The sequence below is a fragment of the Buteo buteo genome, chromosome Z, assembly GCF_964188355.1.
Source record: "Buteo buteo chromosome Z, bButBut1.hap1.1, whole genome shotgun sequence".
NCBI lineage: Eukaryota > Metazoa > Chordata > Aves > Accipitriformes > Accipitridae > Buteo > Buteo buteo.
In genome coordinates, this window is record NC_134204.1 from 2,958,507 (window position 1) to 2,979,417 (window position 20,911).

Here is a 20,911-nt window from a genome sequence, read left to right on the forward strand (position 1 = left end):
CCCTGCCAGACCTGATGACTGTGCCTAGACATAGCACATGGTGACTTCTGCATGGCCCAAGAGGAGGGAAGTCCAGCTTCGAGCTCTTTGTGACAACTCTGCATGCAAAAATTCAGGACCTGGGTTCGTATTTAGCAACAACCAACTCGGTCCTGATGGCATTTGGAGATGTCAGAATTGATGCTCCATATCTTTGCGTTACCCGCTACCATGCCCCACACAGGCAGTGTCACATACAAGAGACATCCAGCGAAAGCACAAACCTTTCCCTGCAGACCTCAATACACACGCAGAGAGTTTAAAGTACTTTGAGCAGATATTGCCCCTAATTTTGAGGAATAAGGTTGACTCAGCTCTCATTTTACCCTTGGCCACGCACAGTCTCAGCAGTAGATCCTGCTGCGAAGTATTTACGTGGAGGATTTCAGGATGGGGTTATTGTGGGATGCTCGTGCATCAAAATTCAAGGCTGTAACTGCAGTTTGGGGGTCAGGGGATTTCACTGCAGAAATGCTGGTTTCTCCTGCCCATCTGAATTCAGCGGCAAACTCGCCTTCTTTCCTCTACCTACATAAACCCCCAAATCTGACGTGGAATGATGGGGTGTCTGTTGCAGAGCAGGTAACTCCGCTCCTAACCTCCAGTGCCAGCCCCAGCACCCTGCCCGCCTTGCCTTGTCCTCCAGAGCCTCTCGCTGCTCTGTGCCATCATCCGTCCATCCATCTGTCCCTGGGGTCTCCGTGTGTCATTGCAACACAGGGACAAGGCTGGGACCTGTAAGCCTCCAGGGGAGTGCACCCATCTCCAGTACCCGTTCTGTACTTGCAAGGAAGCCACTGGCTGTGCTCAGAGGGGAAAAGAACAGATATTTGGTTAATTTTCACCTCTAAGTGCCTTTGCAGTGAATGCAAGAGGTGGTACGATAAAATGCTATTTTAGAGCCCGTGCTTGTTAAATATTATGATCAACACAAGTTTCGATTCCCAAATGGGAAGAAGCTTCTGCCTCCCAAATGAGGTAATTTCCAGCAACTCAGCACTTAGGACACACTTCAGGGATTTCGTATGTATTTTAGGGTTTTTATTTTCTAACTTTAATTAAAGTTTTAGATTATGATAAATTCGATGGAAAGTCACACTCAGCACCAGCTGGTATTTCATGGGAACGGCTGTGCTTTGCCTCTGGGCTGTCACTGCTACCCAGGCTGCACTGAAACTTTTGCTCCTGATTGTGCCGTTACTTCACATTTGTTTCTACAGTTGATTTAATAAAAGGAGAGGAGCAAGTTTTGTTTGCCCGACAAAGCTATCTTGGAGGCTTTGCAGAGATTACGCTGTCAAATGTGCTACCCAGGGTAATTTCCAGATAGGATGCAGGTTTTTCTCCCCTTCTTTCCTCTTTCCCAAACTTCCCCCAGAGCCACCTGCAATTTGTTTGGATTCACCAAGGACATCAGAGCTGGAAAAGAGAGATATCCGCGATGCTGGCTGTCCTCCCACTGAATCGGTGCTGCTCCCTAGCAGGCTCTGGTGGGGGACTAAGGGAAATGATGCCAAAGTGGGGGTAGTTTCACCCCCCCAGGGATGAGGAGCAGAGGGTGAGATGCCGCCAGCGATGGCTTTAAAGAAAGGCTGTGGGTGCTCTGTGAGCAGCACAGCCTGAAACCGCGGCAGAAGGGATCCCCGCTTACGGAGTAAACAGCTGTGGCAGAGAATAAATGTTGCTGAGGACGTTTTCTGCCTGCTTAGTTAATATGCGAAATACCTTGAATGATAATGAATAGCAATAGTGATGAATTGGGAATACTTTGCATCATCCTTCCCAGGCACAAAAAGTGCTTTATAAGCATGAATTGAAGCACAAGGTGCTCCCGTGGGATGGAGGGAGGCAGCGTGGCCGCTGACTGACAGGCTGGGGACAATTTTTGGCTGTTTCTGCCAAAGAAACAATTCCTGGCATGGGTGTAGGATGGAGCGACACACAAGAAGTACCCAGGAGCACAGACCCAGTTGGTGGTGGGAACCCAAACCCACCTCCAGACACAGAAAAACCCATCCCTGGTGCGTTCCTTGAATGTATTTCCAGTGGGTTCATGTGTGCAACGCTGCTCGTCCCAGGCACAGGCACGTCCTGGTAAAGGACACCCCTTAAAGCCATTCCTTGCACCCCAATATATGGGCGATCCCCAATGGCTCAGCGGCTGGTGTGGATGGCAGAGCCTCAAACCACCGAGGGGCACCCGCTTGGGGCTTAATTACTCTTCTTCTGTGGGGAAGGAAGAATAGTAGAATAAAAAGGAAAAAAAAAACCAACCAACAACAAACGCGGTGCGTTTCAGCGCCTCAAGGGAGACAAGCGAGGCGGCTCCAGACAGGACCCTGCTCGGGGCTGGGGGCAGGAGCCGGGGCGGGCTCCTGGGGAAGCGGTCGAACCGAGGAGGGGAAGGAAAAATATGTATTAAAAAAAGGGCTTTTTTTAAGAAAAAAAACAACCCTAAAAGCCGACGCAGGCAGTGAGGCAAAGCGCTGCTCCCCTCGACCCGAGCCCGGCGGGAAGAGGGGCCGTGAGGGAATGGGCGGCCGGGGCCGCGGAGCGGGAAAGCCGAGCGGAGCCGAACCCGAGCCGAACCGTTCCGAACCGAGCCGAACCCAAGCCGAGCCCGAGCCGAACCCAAGCCGAGCCCGAGTCCGAGCCGAACTGACCCGAACCGAGCCGACCTGAGCCGAACTGGCCCGAACCGAGCCGAGCCCGAGCCGAACTGGCCCGAACGGAGCCGAGCCCGAGCCGCCTCATACCTGAGCGGGGCGCGGCGGAGGCGGAGCGGTGCTGCTGCTGCCTCCTCCTCCTTCTCCTTCTCCTCCTCCTCCTCCTCGTCCTCCACCTCCACCGCTCCCTTCCCTTCCCCGCGCCCCGGCCGGCGGCGGCGGGTGTAAAGGTCGGTTTGTCTGTCTGTCTGTCCGTCGGTCCGGCGGGCGCCGCTCGCTGCCTACCGCCCCCATGCCCCGCGCCTAAGAGCCGCCCGCCCCGGCCATGTCCACCGCGCAGCTCTACACCAAGGTGAGCGGGGAAGGGGAGGTTGCGGGGGATGTGTGTGTGTGTGTGTCTTCCTTGTATTTTGGGGGACGGGGCGGGGGGTTGTTTCCCAGTCGTGGAGGGGACCCGCAACTTTCCTCGCACCCCCCCGGGATGGGGCCCGGGGTGCGGAGGGGACACCCCCCCCGCCCCGTATCTCTTCCCCGGTGGGTATCGGTCGGCTGTGGGAGCCGGGACGGGTCTCCTCGCCCCGTGGGGTGAGCGGCCCCTCCCGGTATTTCACCCTCCCGGGGCGCCGGTATTGTGGAGGGAAGGGTGAACTTCGCCCGTGGGTCGAGGTTGAGGCGGCGTTTGGCCTCGTCCTTCGTGGGGTCCGTCACCAGAGCGGCTGAACACGCAGCTAAAATGCGCTCGGCTTCCCCAAATCCTCACAGAATCTTTTTTTTTTTTTTTTTTCCCCTTCATATTCCTAAAACACCAGGGTGGAGGGAGAGGGGAAAAAAAAACCCCAAACAAACCCAGCCTTTACAACTGCTGTAACTAACCAAAATGCTCCTAAGGTGCCCAGTTTCCAGAGTCCTTTTCGTTCTGCAACTCCCGAATAGAATCCCTTGGCAGGGGTGCGACCAAACGCACCCGCTTCCTCATGGCAAGCAGGGAACGTAACATGGCTGATGGCCTCGCAGGGTGCTACGCACCGCCGGGCCGGGGTGGCAGCCAGCCGCCCTCCCCGTCGCTTCCCAGAGAGAAACCCAGATTTAAGCCTAAAAAGTGGTGGTTGTGGTAACGGGAAGCTCGGGGCACTGGTTTTTAAGCAGAGCCTGTGGTCTAGACAAGATAGTGCTTTTTTTTTCCCTTCGTTTCGGTATTTTGTGGCTGTGGGATACTCAGGCAGGGTGCAGGGTATTCCTGCTCCTTGGCCAGAGTGAGCTGGGGGTGCACCCCACACGGTTTGGGGCTTTCTGCCCCCCTTCCCAGCGAGAGGTTTGTGTCCAGAGAGATGTTTCTTTGCTGATTGACTTGGCCTGATGAGAGAGCTCCTCGCGTGCAGCGGGAGATCCGCCCGGTACGGAGCGATAACTGATAGGGAGAGAGCCCTCTCCCTGCGCTCCGCATCTTCCCGAAGCTAGCTGGGAGTGCTGCGGGCAGCCAGGATCCAGGGAATGTGCTTAGTAAAAGCCATCAATAACGCTAGGCAGGGGCTCATCGAGAAAAGTGCTTGGCTTCAGAACTGTTTTTGCTGAAAGACTAAAGTGCCAGCATCATCTACTGTAATAATGAGAATTTTAGTGTTTTAAATTCTTCCTGTGACCATGGTCAGCGTGGAGATGCTGCCAGATTGGCACCAGCCCTCTCAAGGAACCACTTTTTGTCTCTGTGCCAGTCTCCCGGGCTTAACTTTGCTGCAGATTTCTGCTTCTGTAACTCATTTTGCGGACAGCTTTTATGTAATGTTGGGGGTTACCGCTTATTTTTTTGGCCGTTGATATCAAACGGATGCAGGACGAAGTGTGAATCTGGCGGCTCCTCCTTTGAACCTGTGGGAATTTAAGAATCCCCGCTGGATTGAGCGGGGCTGTCTGTGAGCAGGCTGACCTCTGTCCTTCTCGGAGCACTTCAAAAGCAAAGCCTCAGGTTTGGAAAACCTTTTTCTCTTGGAAAATGTGAAAGGGAGCACAAGGCAAGCCGTGGCTTAACTGCTCCGATGTGCCTACCACAGCATCTTGTTGGATGAGTGCATGGATGCGATGGCAAGCATCCCTGGGGAGGAGGGAAGCTGGGTGCAAGCACTGTGTTATCCCTATCTATGGGCTGGTTATAACCACCAGGTTAATTGATTCTTAACTTGATGAGCAGGTAATTAATCTGTGTTGTGTTTTTATGCTAAACTGGTTAGGTTTATATTCCTGTTCATCTGTTGAATGGGTATAAGATGCCTGCTGGGGCATTGCTTGTGATCCTGTTGCTGTATAGGGACTTTTTAATGAGGCACATGGGAAGTGGTGGGGATTTGGTGACAATCTGCACATGTCATTAACTTTTAATTTATTTTTAATAACAACAAAGATTCTTGATGAGAGCTGGTGTTTCAGCACTGGCCCTTCTGCTGGTGTCCATCTGTCTCGTGGGGACATTTTGGGGACACAGCTGGTGTGGTAGGTGCTGGGGCCAGGGACAGTGCCTTGAATCCATATGGGTCATCTGTGGGGCTGACGTTGCGGTAAAATTTAGGACTGTCCTGCTGGGTGGTCTTCTGTGCGGGGCCTGTGTGCTGGCTCTGGGCTTTGAAGCAGCAGGAAAACATTTCCTGTGACTTTTGAGTATATAAGAAGAAGAGCAAAGGAGGCTTTAAAAAACAGAACAAACCCCGCAGCCTTAGGATGCTGAGCCTGATGGGTGCCAGTTGCTGATGGAGGTCCCCAGGATGAAGCAGATGCGTTGCTCTCTAGCCTGCTCTTGGAAAACATTAAGGAAGGCCCCGGCACTCGCTTGCACATCATCTCCGTGTGGATGCAGGCATTTGGCCCTGGGGTCTGTAGCTCCACTGGGCACTTATGGCTCATATATGGTAGAAGCGTCCGAGAGCGTGGTGGGGAGAAGACAACCTGCTGCGGAGGGCTGCCCTGCCTTGAGCAGTCGGGCATTGATGCACCCTCTGCGCATGGCTGCCAGAAGATGCTCTTACAGAGTAACTGGGCATGGGGGTGAACAGAGGAAAGGAGCGGGGAAGAGTGGGAGAGCTTCAGTGGGGTGTTGGGGTTCAGGAGATGACTTTCCAAGCGTGGATGTGGGGCCTCCTGGATCACCTTGTCGGCCGGATGGGGATGAGGCTTTTTGAGGGAAGATGCGGCGGCAGGGAAGGTGGACAATCTGGCTTGCTGGAATCAATACGGCTGTCTTGCTAAAAGCCTATCGATCCGATGTGTAGTGTTGCATTAGCACAGCCACAACGGTACCTCCCTTGGAGTCCTTGCTCCTCCTGCTTGAACTGGGATGAGAGAAACTGCTGGGGAGCTGCTTTGGAGTGGCTAAATGGGACTTCTTTGGTCCTTCCACCTGTCCTTCCTGCTGGGCTGCGATGGGAGCTGCTGTGTGTTGTGTAGAGAGCCCTTAACTTCCACTTGATGCTTGCTGAAGATCTCCTAGGACCTTGTGGGACATGTAGTATTTTCTTCGTGCTTAAGTTCATGCTTGTTAAGCCATGCTGATGAATTTGCTGCGTTAGACTCTGCACTGCTCTGAGGAGTGCTTAAACTGGAGAGGAACCCATCCTGGAAACACCAGCAGCTGTGAGTTCCTTGGTGGAGGCCCTCTCCATGTGAAGTCTCACCTGTGCCCCTTTAAGAGCAGGGATGACTGGTGTTTAATAGCCCCCATCAAACAAGATAATTAACAGCTGTGCTTAATTATGAGCATGAGAGTAGTTCCAAAAGTGCATCAACCTTCAAGCACGTAGGACTCCACTTGGATAAATACTTATGGGGAGACCATTACAATACTCTTCTCGCTTCCAATGCAGTAGCTGGGGACTTTAGGATTATCTGGTTGTGGATTTTATTTTGTTGCAGAAGCAAACAGGAATTTAGTGCGACTCGTGTCCCAGTGGAAGAGGAGCTGAATGGTAGAGTGCAGACCTGGTTCTGGAGCCGCTGGCACCAGTGCGTGCAAGAGGAATAGAGGAGGTAGTGGCATCAGGGACTCCTGCTTGCAAAAACCTGTTCCAGACGGAGAACCGGTGGAGCTTTGCCTAACCTGTGTATCTCTCAGTTACCCTGTGCAAATGTCTTTCTAAGGCAGCCTGGGGTCGGTCCTGCTCCTGCCATGTCCCTAGGGTTCCTGCTGGAGTGTGGCAGGGGTGGGATGTGCCCAGCTGCAGTGCTGCCCAGTCAAACTGGTTGCAGCTGGGCAGGGGAGTTCCTCAAACCCTATTTAGCTGAAGCAAGAGGCAAAGGCAGCTCCCTGTATGCAATGCTCTTTCCTTTCTCCCCAGCTAGAGCCCTTCAAAGAAACCTGTTGCTGATGCAGCTAAACTACAGCCAAGGTAACTGCAGTCCAATCCCTGTAAGCCTGTGCAGATGCCAGCATTACTCTGTAATGAGATAATGGGGATGCTCTGCTCCTCTGAGCTGGGTGCTGGGCAGGATGGAGGGAGGACATGGCCCCTGGAAGATGCTATCTCCAGCAACGGTTTGATTTGCAGAATTAAACTGGAGATTACACTTGTTCGCATGGCTCGCCTTCGTTAATGTAAGGGGAAGCTCTTCATATTACTGAAACAAATATAATTGCTTTTGCTTCTGGATGTTCTGCTCTCTTAAAGGTACTTCTTAAAATATGTTAATTGTTAATTTAAGCGTAGCCTCTGAACATAATGCAAAACAGTACTTCTGCCAGGCTAGAGAATAAGCTGTGCCTTTCTGCTCCTGGGGTGTTGTGCAGCTTGAGATATGCTCTTCAGGAGGTTTGCAAGCTCTGGAAGAGTAAGAAACCAGGGTATTTATTTATCTTTTTATTTTTTTTTCCTTCCATTGTGCAAAGTGACTGCTATTTGCCAAGTATTTTTTAATAGATGATAGAACTTAATGCATTAAAACGTCCTCTTCTAATGGCTAGTGTTGGGTATAGAAAACTCTCTGGTTTTCACTTAAAGTTGTTGTATTAAATAAAGTATCTGGAATGAATTGGTGGTTTCTGACCCTGGGGAGAAACTTTTCAAAAGTGAATAAATATTGCCAGTGTGATCACACACTGATTGAGTCAATGAATTGGCATAAACCTTCTGGCATAAAACGTTTGTAAAAATGGTTTATCTTTCAAGGCTTGGGGAGGATTCATCCTTAGTGGGTGCCTCTGTGCTGGTTTGGGGTTGAGGAGCAGTTGGGAAGGAGAGAAGATTTTCTGTGTATTGTGTAGAAAAAATTTCTGGGAATAAGTGTGTGGGACAGGGAAAGTTTGGGGTTCAGTCCCAGGCCATCCCCAGGACCTCTGCTACAGAGCTCCTGAAGTCCTGCGTCTGCCATTTGCAGCTGCTATTAGGAAAATTAGGTTATACTTGAAGATTTTGGTGTGGTGGGTTTTTTGTTGTTTTTATTTTTTCTTCTTTATTTTAGATTGAGAATGTGTCTGGGTCATGCCACAAAGGGCAGGGACAGCTCGGGGGCCACGCTGGGATTTTCATTTAAAGATGGGGCTGTCTTGCTGAAGGAGCTGGATCTGTTGGCATCCCTGGTCTCTTCCCGATCCTGCCTCATTATTAGCTGCAGTCGCGGAGAGAAAATTCATTGAAATGTAAAATATGATTGCTCCAGCCGGCTCTCTGCAGCTGGGGACTGTGCCAAGGGCACGGCCACCTCCGCAGCAGCTCAGGGACCTCCCTGGTTTCCCTGGGAGGGCACAGAGGAGAGAAAAGCAAAGCCAAACTTGGGGGTTTAAATACCATTTAGTCTACTGGTTATATGGCCTTGAGTAGATGCAAGGGAGGTGAGAGATAGGTGCTGCTGGCTTTGTGGGCCTTTCCCTCCCTTGACAGGCAGAGATGGCCGGAGTTCACCCCATGCTCTCCCAGCACTGTGCGGATGCAGGTCCTGCTGCAGGGAGCACCTATTTTGCACTGCAAAAATAACTGCGTTTTCTTTTCTGTTTGTGCAATTGTTCATCTCAGTTGTGCATTTAGTAGCACCTGTGCTGGGGTTATATGAGAGCCACTGAGCTAAGGAACACAGAGCTCAGTGCAGGCGCTGGGTCGCAGCCCTGGGAATGACTCCGGCAGGGCTTAAAGCAGGAGTAGGAATCAAGCTAATTATGCTCTCTTGCTGGTTGGGATTAATCAATTTGGCTTTTTTAAAAATTATTTTTAAGATTTCCTTCCCTGATACTGTTTTAAGGGTATGAAATTGTGTGTGTGTGTGTAATCCCAATGTACACGAGCCCAAGTTGCAGCAATTGCTGGGTTAACTCCAGGGTGAAAGGTGGAACCCTGGGGCCAGCAGCGGGTCCGGAGCCTCTGAGGCAGTGCATGGCTTGTGCTGGTCCTGTGGAGTGGAATGGGACGGGATGAGTCGGTCCTACCCTTTTTTACCCTAAGGAAGGAGTTTAACAAAGGGTATTTGTCGCAGGCAGCCTGGCTGCTGAGGAATATATTTACAAGGGAGGATTTTTTCTTTGTTATTCTTCTCTGCTGCCAATAACAAGGTGCAGAAAATAATGACCCTGAATGTGAATGTGTACATTCCTTCTGATGACCAAGAAAGAAGGCTATGTTTGTGTCTGTATTTTTGTGTGTGTGTGTGTATATATCTGTGTGAAACTGATCTCAGTTTGCTGTAGTGCTGTGAAGTTCTAGGCATGCTGGACTTTTAATTTACACTCTGATTAGTTTGTAGCTCTGGCCAAAAAAGGAATAGTGTACCCTTACTGTGATAGTTGTCCAGGAAGGAAACCACAGGAGTAGTTTAACTTCAGGTGGACTTTGGACCTTCTGAGTTAGTCAGTGGTGTAATAAATAGCAGGTAATGTAGGTGAAGCCCTGAGGTTGTGTGTTTTTTGTTTGTTTTTTTTTTTTTTTTTGTGGTGTTATTGTCTGCTCTTTGACCCGTTCTGCAAACAGAGGCATTTTGTGGTGGTTAAAGGAATATCAGCATGAACTACAATTCAGGTCAGAAAAATGACTGCTTTTATTGCAACAAGACCCCAGGCTTTGGCAGACACTTGAAAGGTTTGCAAAACATTTTAGTGAGGAACTTGCTATTTAGCAAAACTGAAAAAAAAATTCACTGTGAACTTTCTGTGTCTTGAGTTGGTTGTGTAAAGCAATAGCCCTTGTATACCTCTGGCCCACTGTAAGACACATCTTGTGGGGTTGGGTTTTGGCTTAGCCTGGTCCTCCAGAATTGAGTAGAGACCTGTCCAGAGATGGTGGCAGGGCTGGGGAGGACCAGGGGCTGGTGGGTGATGGGCTTCATGTGGCCTTCCTTGTTTGAATGCTCTTTAATGTAATTGTCATGGTAAGCTCATCAGTTTTACTAATGAGGCTGTTAAGGATTTGGTAGTTCCACTCTTTGCCTTTCCTGCGGTATCCAGGGGGTTTGGAGAGGAACATCCCCACAGGGAAGAGCCTGCAGCCTGGAAATGTGACCTTTTCTCCAGCTGTGCTCTCCGTTTGTCCTCGCTTTGTCCATGCCCAGTCTTCTCCAGCTGACTGAAACCTGTAAGTCGTGGGAATGGGTTAAATATGTCAAAAGCTGGACTATAGGCCCACAAGAACTATAGGCAACGTAGGTCTATAAACCCTTACTATAAGAATATAAGCCCTTAATTGCAGGGTATGGTTCCAAACCCATGACTTGGTGCAGGGTGGTGGGATGGTGGTACAGCTCCTCCGGAAGCGTGTACTCCCGACCTGCTGTGCCACCATCCTTCACCACTTTTAACCAAATCCCATTTGATTTTTTTAAAATTTATTTTTCTCCTCTGCAAGCAGGTTTGGTTTTTTTTGTTTGTTTTTTTTGTTTTTGTTTTTTGTACTGGCTTTTAGTTCCCTGTGCTTGTCTGTATGAACCTAGTGGTGCTGTTAGGACATTCAGACCCTGCTCTGGCAATTACAGCAGATCACCAACCATACTGTGTAACGCATCTTGCTGCCCTCCCCAAATCTGCTTATAGTGCAGGGCAGGTGGTAGGACACTGTGGCCATCTCCTGCTTAATGCATGGCCATCACCTCCTCCTTCAGTCCATGTTTCATGTTCCCATATGGGCATTGGTGGTGGTACCAGTGGGGTGGTTTAGTGTTGTCTGGGGGCTCGGTGGTGTTATGCTCCAGGTGTTCGGTGCTAATGTGGCTTGACTCCTTGATAGGAGATGTGTGATGTGTCCACCTGTCCATCCTGCCTTTTGGATGCTCCTGCTGGCTCTCATCCATCCTTCTGCCCATGAGTCTCCGTTTGCCGTGTGCTTCCAGCTTAGCTCTTCCTTGAGAACATGTCCTTTCCATGCTTGAGGTTGACCAACCCTTTCAGCTCATGCCCGCTTCCCATCCTGCTGAACCACAGGCAGCCCAGTTGGGCTCATGGGCTCCGTGAAGGGAGAAGTTTCACTTAGTGGCTCCACTGAGGTGTGGAGCCAGCCCATAAATCCAGCTAATCCACACCTTCACCCTTCCCGTGAGTCATTCCCCAAGCTCCCTTACGATAGTCTCACCGAGGTGTGAGGTGCTGGTAGGATGTGCTAACCACCATTTACAGGGCTATTGGGAGCAGGATGTGTTGCGGATGAATCACGGCCACTACTTATCAAAATGACGCCTTACATCTCGGGGATGCGTCCTGGCGAGTCACCGCTCTTCAAAGAAAAAGGACCCTTAATATATTTAAAGATGGCTTTTAAAAATCATGGGGGATGGTGATGGGAATGTCCGGTTTCTTCTGAAAGCCTCGCAGAGATGATTTCAGGTGGCTCAGCCAAACCTCCAGCTGCCAAATCCCTGAGCAGGCTGGACATGAGCAGGGAGCTGGGGCTGCCAACATGTGTCTTAGGAGATGAATGTTGAAAACTGTTTTTTTAAAAAAACAAAAAACAAAACGAAAAAAACCCTGATCCCCATGCCTGCCGTGAAGCCAGTACTTGGTGCTATACCCCAAGTGAGCAGAAAGTCAGTGTAAGCGTATCTCAAGGCAGCGAGTGCATGGAGAGATACCGAGATGATGGAAGCTATAATTTTCAATCTAATTAAGCTGAGTAACTCCCTTGTGGATTTATGCCCCTTAATTACTTTGATCTCTGATAACATGGGTGCTGTGGGTATCGCTGTTTTTTGAGCAGCAAATGTGATGTCCATCTGGGGTGGAGGAGTGGTACACACCGAGTGCTTTGGGGATGGTGCGGATCTCAGTCCAGGACACGTGATCTTCTAATGGGGTGGGGATGGAGAGCTGGAGGTGGCTTTCATGTGGCAGTACTGGACTACTGTGGTCCTGGATTGGTCCCACATCTCCTGGTAGGACTATGTATCCTGTTTTGGAGACAAGGTGGAGGTGCAGGAGAGGAAGGTCCTGCTCCAGACCCACATGGACCTCAATGGGAGGTGGATGTATGGATACTGGTGTGACTCTTGCCACCCTTTCCTGTGGCCATGGAGTGCCCATTTCTTGCCTGGCTGATGCCCACCTTCGCCACCACGTTCCGTGGTCAGAAAGAAAATAACGAAGGAAATGAAAGACCAAGTGCCGCTCATCCAGTGCTTGATCAGTGTCTCGTGTTACTGTGCTGTTCATTTGCTTTCTTGTCTCCACCTGGCCTTGTAAGAAATTACTTCTCTGCTGGGATAGACAGTGAACACCTGCACTACCATCTTGTAGTTAATGGTTCCAAGAAGCATGTTTTGGCTGAAGCAACACCTTTAACACCACTAAAAAGCTCTTCTGGAACCCATGTCTGCATGGGGTGTGAACATCTCGCCCGGGGGCTGGTGAAGAGCTGCCCTCAGGGGTGTCTGCATGGACTTCCCTACTCTGAGTATTGGGGTTTTCTCCCCCAGGTTCTGGTGTTGCAGAGATGCAATTTGCTTTTCCTCTGCTGTCTGACCGTGACAGCTGAAGTGCAGCTGGGGACGCGTTGTTTGTGGCTGGATGGCTTTCAGGGGACTGAGGTCCCTGGGTGAGGGACTCTACTTTTGAGCTGGACCTGTCCTTGGCTTGGCTCTTCCACAGCATGTGTTTTATGGCCCTGAGTGTTATAAAGACCCTGGCCAGAGATAGGAAGGTCATGGCTTGCTTCTGTAGAGCCTACAAGTACCAGGCTTGAAATCTCTTGCTCTTCTTTCCTTCTGCTTGTTTTCTTTTTTCTTTTTCTTTCTAAAACCTTCATTTTTGTTTGGACCCTGCCCCAGCGAGGTGATAACTTGTTCCTCCCTGTGCAGAGTGGTGAGATGAATGCTTACACTTTGTCTACCCTGCCATGGAGGATGGAGGCACAGCTCTTAAATAAAATACTTCCTTTTGAAAAAAAAAACCGAACCACAAACCAACCAAAAAACCAACAAACCCCCCCGAATTCCAGAAAATCTTGATGCTCAAGGTTAAAGGGCTGGTGCTTTGGTGCAACTGGTGGCAGGAGCGGCTGTGGATTTCAGCCTTGCAGTGCTGCTGCCACCCTGGGGGTGATTTCTGCCGCCCGGCCCCTCGCCTGCTCGCCGGGAGCTGCTTTGAAGCCTCGTGTGCTCTTGCCGTGCCAAAATAAACTTGGAGTCGAGGTTGTCAGAGCTAATCTTCATCTTTTTGTGCTTTGCCCTTCTCGCTGTTTTGGTGAGTGGTGGCGGTGCTGGTGGTACCTGCTTATTTTGGGGAAATCCCTCCCCAGAGTGGAAGCATGGGGACCATCCCCCTGATGATGCCAGACGGACGTGAGCAGTACTTCCCAGCTTTGAGAAACCTGAAATATCCATTTGCTGAACCCTCAGGGTGGGTTTAAATCATCTTCAGGAAAAGAATTTGCTTGAATTTGTCTTTCAGCACCCGACACTCCATGCTGGAGAAGATGGGATGGCTGAGGCTGCTTCAGGCTATGCAACTCCTCGCAGTCCCCAAAAAGCATGTTGCAAGCAGGCTTTTCCTCCCCAAACACTGCTGTGCTGGCGTTTGCATCCCAAAGTCCAGCACCAGACAGAAAACTGGCTGATCCTGCTCAAATGCAGCCTCTCTGGGGCTCCTCTTTTTGTCCAAGGAATGGTGCTGTGCAGAAATCCGTATTTTTTAAAATAAGTCTATTCTCAGAAATAGAATAGAATATTCTATTTGGCAATGCCAAAAAGTCTGTAGACTCTCCAAGACTTCACTATTTTCTGTCTTTATTTATATTATTTTTATTTCTTTTTTATTTTTTTGACTGAAAGAGGTGCTGTCTCCTGGCAGTCTTTGCTCTAGTACAAAGTTTCAGCACTGGAAGGTCACGTGAAGTAAATCAGCAGAATGCAAACCCTGCTGTTACTTACTAAACTTTGCCCAGATCTCATTTAATCACCAACCTGATAAGTGCCTAGGAACTCCAATTCTTTTCCTGCGAGGAGGGAGCTGAGCCCCAGCTCCAGTCCCCGGGGCGGCACTCGTCCTGGCTGAGCATCCTCCCGGCATCCTGGCATCCTTCTACTCAAAAGGATGATATTTTTTAACCCTTTGGATATAAATCATGCCTGAGTGATTACTTGCTGTTATATCCCAATTTTAAATAGTATTTTCTTTTTTGAGTAGCAGGTTTACTCTTCTTTTTCCTCCTTTTTAGCCTCAGATTACTCTGCTTTAATATTCAGTCATTTGTGAGGTATTACCCGCATTTAGGCTGTCACTAATTTCCAGCATGATGGTTTTCAGTGTCCCCGTGTGAACAGCAGACTGGATGTTGTGGCTGATAGAAAATCCCTGGGACATCAGTGTGCAGAAGCGTTTTTAACTATTGGACCACGCAGTTCATAAGTTAGTGAGGTTTTATCCTTTCAGCAATTCTGAAGGCGGTTTCTTGTCTCTCCACATTCAGTACTAAAGGCTGAACGTTTCTAAAAGAAAAACCTTTCAACAAAACAATTTAATTTTCCTCGGTGATATTTTGGGGACAATCTGTTGGCGACTATTTTATCCGGTGTGCCATCTCTCAGCTTATCACCCCCTTTGATGTGGCTCATTCGGGGGAAAAATGGCATTACACACTACCTCAATCACTCAGATGTCAGAGAGGATATCGCGTTTGACTAATCAGGGGAAATTTGGGAAGATTTAGTAATGCCAGGAGACATGACCCACTTTCAGATAAATGCTTTTCAGACAATAGAGGTTGTGCGATGTCGTGGGGGAGGGAGAAACATTCACAGGGTAGAAATAATTAATAATTATTTATAACTTTAAAATTTTATTTTATTGTGCTGACCCTTTCCCAGGTTCAGGATGGGTTTGCTTTCTTTTTCTGGTGGTGTTTGTTTTTGGTGTGTGGTTTGTTTTTGTTTTGGTTTTGTTTTTTGTTTTTTTTTTAAGAAAAAGAAAATGCTGACCCTAACTGGTTTTCAACAAATCTGTGCTATCCAGAGATGACTATCCCTGGGCTGTGGATGCCCATCACCTTTGGGATGCTCCCTTGAGCACAGGGGTTGGCTGATGGGTGTTGTGGTGGGAGCTGTGGTCCAGCGTGATGTGGCTCTGGTCCAGCTGTTGGTGACCAGCATGGGATGGGGATGGGGAGCCTGATGTGGGAGTTAGCTTTGAATGTCCCAGGTCAGGAAGGTGTCCACCCAATGAAGTGCATCTTAAGTACGTAAAGACAGAAGAATATTAATTCGTAAAGCCAGGTTTCTGTGTTTAGTTCATACCTCAAACTTTATATGCATTTTATCCCTATTCCTGTGTTATTGGGGGCTTCCAGCCAAAACAGCAACAGAAATTGCAGAGGTGTAGCACTATGATGTTGTAAAACTGTGAGACAGCCAAACCTGATGCTTAAATTTGTAGGATATAAACTTTTTCTTCAAAGACAATCAAAGAGAGCATTCTTTAAGTAGTAACTGCATAATTTTCAGTGCTGCAAGTTCTGTCAAGCAACTTGTTGTGGCTATTCCTTTGTGCAAGGTTTTATTTATGTAGCCATAACAGCTGAGCAAAACCACCTTAGTCTGCTTAAAACTTTTTATAACCCCTTATTAAAAATATCTTTGTAATCCTTCCAGAGTATAGCAACAACACTTCTGTCTTAATTTCATACTGAAGCTAAACTCTGGCAGTATCTTGAAATTTGCCATGTTGGTGTGAATGTCTAATGTGATAGAGCAGTCAGAGCCCACCCGAAAGCGGGAAGATGTGCTGCATGGGCAGTGTTTTGGGGGAAAAACTCCACCCTAGGGGTGTGCTGGAACTGTTGCTGGTTTCTGGAAGGGGGTCCAAGTTTTCAACCTTTTATTGTTATTTTTGAAAACAACCTTTTGAATGATCCTTCACCTGTAGGTGGTTTTTAATGCTCTATTTTTGCCTGCAGCCATGGACTTCATTGATGTGCCTTCCACAGTAAAAAACACCCCTCTTGTTTTCCAAGTAGTTTCCTGAATTCTTCTCTTTTAAGAGCCATGATACAATAAGCTTCAAGCGTCTTTACCAAGCAATTTAGTGCCTTCCTCAGGTTAAAGGCTTGCTTCTGAAGGCCAAGTGCAAGGTCCTGCATGTGGGTGGGAGCAATGCCAAGCAAAAATACAGGCTGGGCAATGAGTGGATTGGGAGCAGCCTTGCAGAGAGGGACTTGGGGTTATTAGTGGATGAAAAACTGAATATGAGCTGGCAACATGTGCTCACGGCCCAGAAAGCCAACTGTATCCTGGGCTGCATCACAAGAAGAGTAACCAGCAGGTCAAGGGAGGGGATTCTGCCCCTCTGCTCCGCTCTGGTGAGACCCCACCTGCAGTACTGCGTCCAGCTCTGGGGTCCTCAACATCAGAAGGACACAGACCTGTTGGAGCAGGCCCAGAAGAGGACACGAAGATGATCAGGGGGCTGGAGCACCTCTCCTGCGAGGACAGGCTGAGAGAGTTGGGGTTGTTCAGCCTGGAGAAGAGAAGGCTCCGGGGAGACCTTACAGGAGCCTTCCAGTACCTAAAGGGGGCTACAGGAAAGATGGAGAGGGACTGTATACAAGGGCATGTAGTGATCGGATAAGGGGTAACGGTTTTAAACTGAAAGGGGTTACATTTAGATTAGATACTAGGAAGAAGTTCTTCATCTGTGAGGGTGGTGAGGCACTGGCACAGGTTTCCCAGAGAGGTTGTGGCTGCCCCATCCCTGGCAATGTTCAGGGCCAGGTTGGATGGGGCTTGGAGCAACCTGGTCTGGTGGAAGGTGTCCCTGCCCATGGCAGGGAGGGTGGAACTCGATGATCTGGAAGGTCCCTTCCAACCCAAACCATTCTGTGATTTTGTGATTCTTCTGCACTTAAGGTTCGAAGCCAGTAGGCTGACAGTTTTTTGAGTGCATCTCTATTGGTAAACACTGTTTTTACATGCTGTTACAGTGATAGCTGGAAGGTACATAGCCCTGGCGCTTGTCTAGATAAATCCATTTCCTTTGCACGTACCTCTGGGTGTTTGGTGAATTGGTCACTGGGTTATTTGCGGGGGCTCTGAACTCCAAATTATCATTGTGTCCCATGAAATACTCAAATGGAATTTCTGAAGCATTAACAGTGGATGTTGAAGCCCTGATTGAAGTCCATGCGTGATGCTGAGAGCTTGTGTGATCTTTGGATGACTCAGGACCGATGGTACTTGGTTGGGCAAGAAGGTGGTCTTGCTGCTTCTGTAAGCACCGGTGATGCTGATGCCTGCCTGCTCACTCTCACGTGCCTGGGAAGCAGCTGGAAAGTTGGGAAGAGCTAAAATACATCTGGGATCTGGCCAAACCTGTCCTGTAGTCAGGCTACTCTTCAATCTAGTTAATTTGTCTGGGAGGGAAGAGGCTGTTTTGGAAGGACTTGGTTCCATTCCTCCTGCTCACACAAACCATATGTAATTTAGCAAGTCAGGACAGAACAAAAAGAGGTGGCTAAAGCCTGAAAGAGCCAGCCCAGCAGCTGTACATGTTGGAGATGAATCCAGATCTGAACCATAGCTCATAGTTTGAAAGCTGAATTGCTTTTGAAACACCCCAAGAAATGAAAGAGGCCGTGGCTGCATCTGCCTTACCTGCTTTAACACCATAAACAGCACTGACCCTTGTCTCTTACAGGTTTTGTACGTAATTTAGGTCTGCTTTGAAAGTTGGCTGCTATGTTAACACAGTTGTCCAGTGCCCATGATTCAGGCTTGGAGGAGTCTCTTGGGAGTTACAGCACCAATCCAAGGGATTCATGTTAGATGGTTGAGTTGGGTTGCATTAAGGATGTTTAAGTTGTTTTATGGCAGCAGGCTGGTTAAAAATGGAGACTTGGCTTTTTTCACCCTTTATTTTCAGGCAGAGCTTAAGAAAAGCTGAATCCACCAGAGAAGCATGTGTAGATCTTGTGCTCTGGTAATAAACATGCAGTGAGGATGTGGACAGGGTCTCTTTCATCCCATAATCACTTTCCTGATTGCACTGAATGTGGGTAGCCAAGGCAAGTGTGAAAATATGGTAGTGGCCTTTAGCCACTAAACCAGCCTTGAATATTTGTGGGGCTGAAGTGACATGTGAAATCTTGATGTGTGTCTTCAGGATTCAAGTGTCCCTTCAATAATTAGATGCTGTTGATGCTGATGGTGATGTCTTGCACTGGAGCAGTGTCCTTCTCACCATCATGAGCCTTGCTGAGGGTTTCTGTCGATGAGGATGCCGTGGGCCTCCCAAATTAGAGCCCTGAACTCCCCTATATGGGGTTAGTGGTTGCTGACCTCTCTACTTCTGTTCTACATCACTTCCACATTGGGGTATTTTAACAGTTGCTGGGGATGTCTTTTGCATTTGATTTCTGCAGATTGAGTGTATGACGCTGGGGATCTATTTACTGTAGTGAGAAAGCACATGTTAGGACTGATAATAAAATTTAACTGCAGTAGTCCGTCTAGCTACTAGAGCAGCCCCTATCCTTTTATTTCTTGATGGGGAGAGTTTTGCTACTTGTTTTCCCCAGTGTCAGTGCAAAACGAGATGTGGGCTTTCTTCTGTGCATGTAAATCGTGAAGGGAGTTCGGAAGTGTCGGAGGAGCGGGAAAATCCCAGCTTGTGAGCTTTCCTAGCTGATGTTTCTGGCTGGAAGCAGGCAGTGGGGATGCTGAGGTCTGCTTATCACAGAATCACAGAATGGTTTTGGTTGGAAGGGACCTCTAAAGGTCATCTGGTCCAAACCGCTGCAGTGAACAGGGACATCTTCCACTAGATCAGGTTGCTCAGAGCCCCGTCCAACCTGACCTGGAATGTTCCCAGGGATGGGGCATCTACCATCTCTCTGGGCAACCTCCAACAGTGCCTCACCACCCTCATCGTAAAACATTTCTTCTTTCTATCTAGTCTGGTTGTTTCCTGTCAAATGAAGCCCAGGCTTTTGACTGTACTTTGCTGGTAGCTGATGGAGGGGAAACCTCTGAGAACAGGTGAAAAATCCTCTTTAAACAGGTTAAGCTGCTTTCCTATGAAAAGAGCTGTTGTGAAAACCAGTCCCTCGGGGTTTCTCGCTGGGACATCAGTGCTGGCAGCCAAAACAAGTTCGGTTCATGGCTGTGCTGTGCCCATTGGCAACGGCCACACTGTCCCTTGCTTGTGTATCGCTGTGGCCATCAAGCGCTGTCTTTGCAGACCTTGCAAAGATTTGGGCAGCGTTGGGTTTTGGCTGAGATGGCTTCTCCAAAATTCATTAGGCTGGAGCTCAGATCCACTTTCGCATGGCTGGAAATGCCAGCAATGGAGGGAGCATGGAAATATGGGGACTTCTGCACCCCCTCTGTAAGGGAATGATTGAAAGCATCAAGGAAAAGCGACAGGAGGTGACCAGCAGGTCCTTTGGATGTTGGGCCGGGCTTGTTTTGCTCTGCAGGATTGCTTTGCATGTGGCTTTCCAGTGTGTTGCAGTTAATGCTGGGGTCATCGTTTAGCTTTGCATACGAAAGTGACCCAGTTTTGCAAATACAATACAGGGAGGACAGGGCAGAGGAGGGGAAAGCAAATATTTGCATTTCTCCTGTTGAATCCATCTCGCTGATGCTCTGATAGGACCTGTTCCTCTCTCATTTGAGTCTCTGCTCTTACTAAAGTATTTCTGAATACACCATTTGTTTACAGAAAGTGGGTCTTATCTCTACCATAGCTGAGAACAGGGAGCCTGTGCTCCCACAGTAGCTTTAATAATGTTCTGATAAGGGCTCACCGCTGTCCTTGCAGGGAGAGCTGGCTTATCGGGGAGCAGCAGGGCGAGAGGTGCCGTGGTGAGGAGGAAAACTGAAATGGTGGCAAACACTGGTTGGTATTTGGCAGTCTGCTTGGCTGGTGGGTGAAGGAGGTGAAGAGGATGAGCAAAGTCTGAAGTTTGGAAGGCACCTATGCACTGCTCGTCTCAATATCCTGGGAGGAACAGAGGCAAGGGCATGACTTCTCTGATCAGAAATGAATCTCAGTGACTGTTATATTTATCGAGTCAGTAGTTTGAGGTTATTTTATTCCTTAAACATCCCATACCTGAGTTGCTATGCCTTATTTTAATGAATTATGTTGTAATAATTATGGTAACTTGAGACTTGCATCTGATATTCTGAAATTTCTGGGGAAATAGGTATCGGCAATACCTCTGTGATTTTAGGGGGAAGAAGGAGTTGATCCAAGTGGAGAGGTTTGGGATGTGATGGAAACCCACTTTCATCTGTTTAGCTGAGCTTTGAGTAACTCTGAAGTTGGGTTCCTGGAGCCACCTCAGTGAGGCCACCATCCCTGTGGTTGTCCCCAAGCTCTGCCTGCCCTCCTGAGGTGGGCCTGAAAAGCTGAAAGCTTGAATTATGGCTCTTCTGACATGGTAAGCTGATGAAAAATGCACTCCAAATTCTGATTCCTACTCTTGTGGCTTCATTTTATAAAAAAAAACAACAAAACCCCTTTTTCTCAGAATTGCTACTTAAAGACTGCCCTGAGTTTAGCTGAAATTCCATGTTAAATACCTATTGCTTAAGTAGAGGCTTATAATTGTGCTCAAAGTGCAATAATACTTTGGTTATTTCTGATGTCGCTTAGGAAAGCATGACTTCCTGTGATGCAAGTGATAGAAAGGAAGTGATTCTTGTCTCCCCAGCTGCACCCAGCTGGGATGGGGGGAACCTTTTCAGTCCTCCAGGCAGTTTTGACACGTATGGAGAATAACTGAAGTTCATATCATGGATTTCAGTTTAATCCCATGGTGATGCTT

At 48.6% G+C, this 20,911-nt stretch overlaps 1 protein-coding gene across 1 annotated transcript in view; it reads left to right on the forward strand.

Moving 5' to 3' along the window:
* Positions 1-3,030: 3,030 nt before the first annotated feature.
* MYO5B (myosin VB) overlaps positions 3,031-20,911 on the forward strand; it is a 149,716-nt gene continuing 131,835 nt past the window's right edge. The window contains exon 1 of the mRNA XM_075019778.1: positions 3,031-3,057. Within this exon, the coding sequence (XP_074875879.1) occupies positions 3,031-3,057 (27 nt within the window). The remainder of the gene's footprint in view (positions 3,058-20,911) is intronic.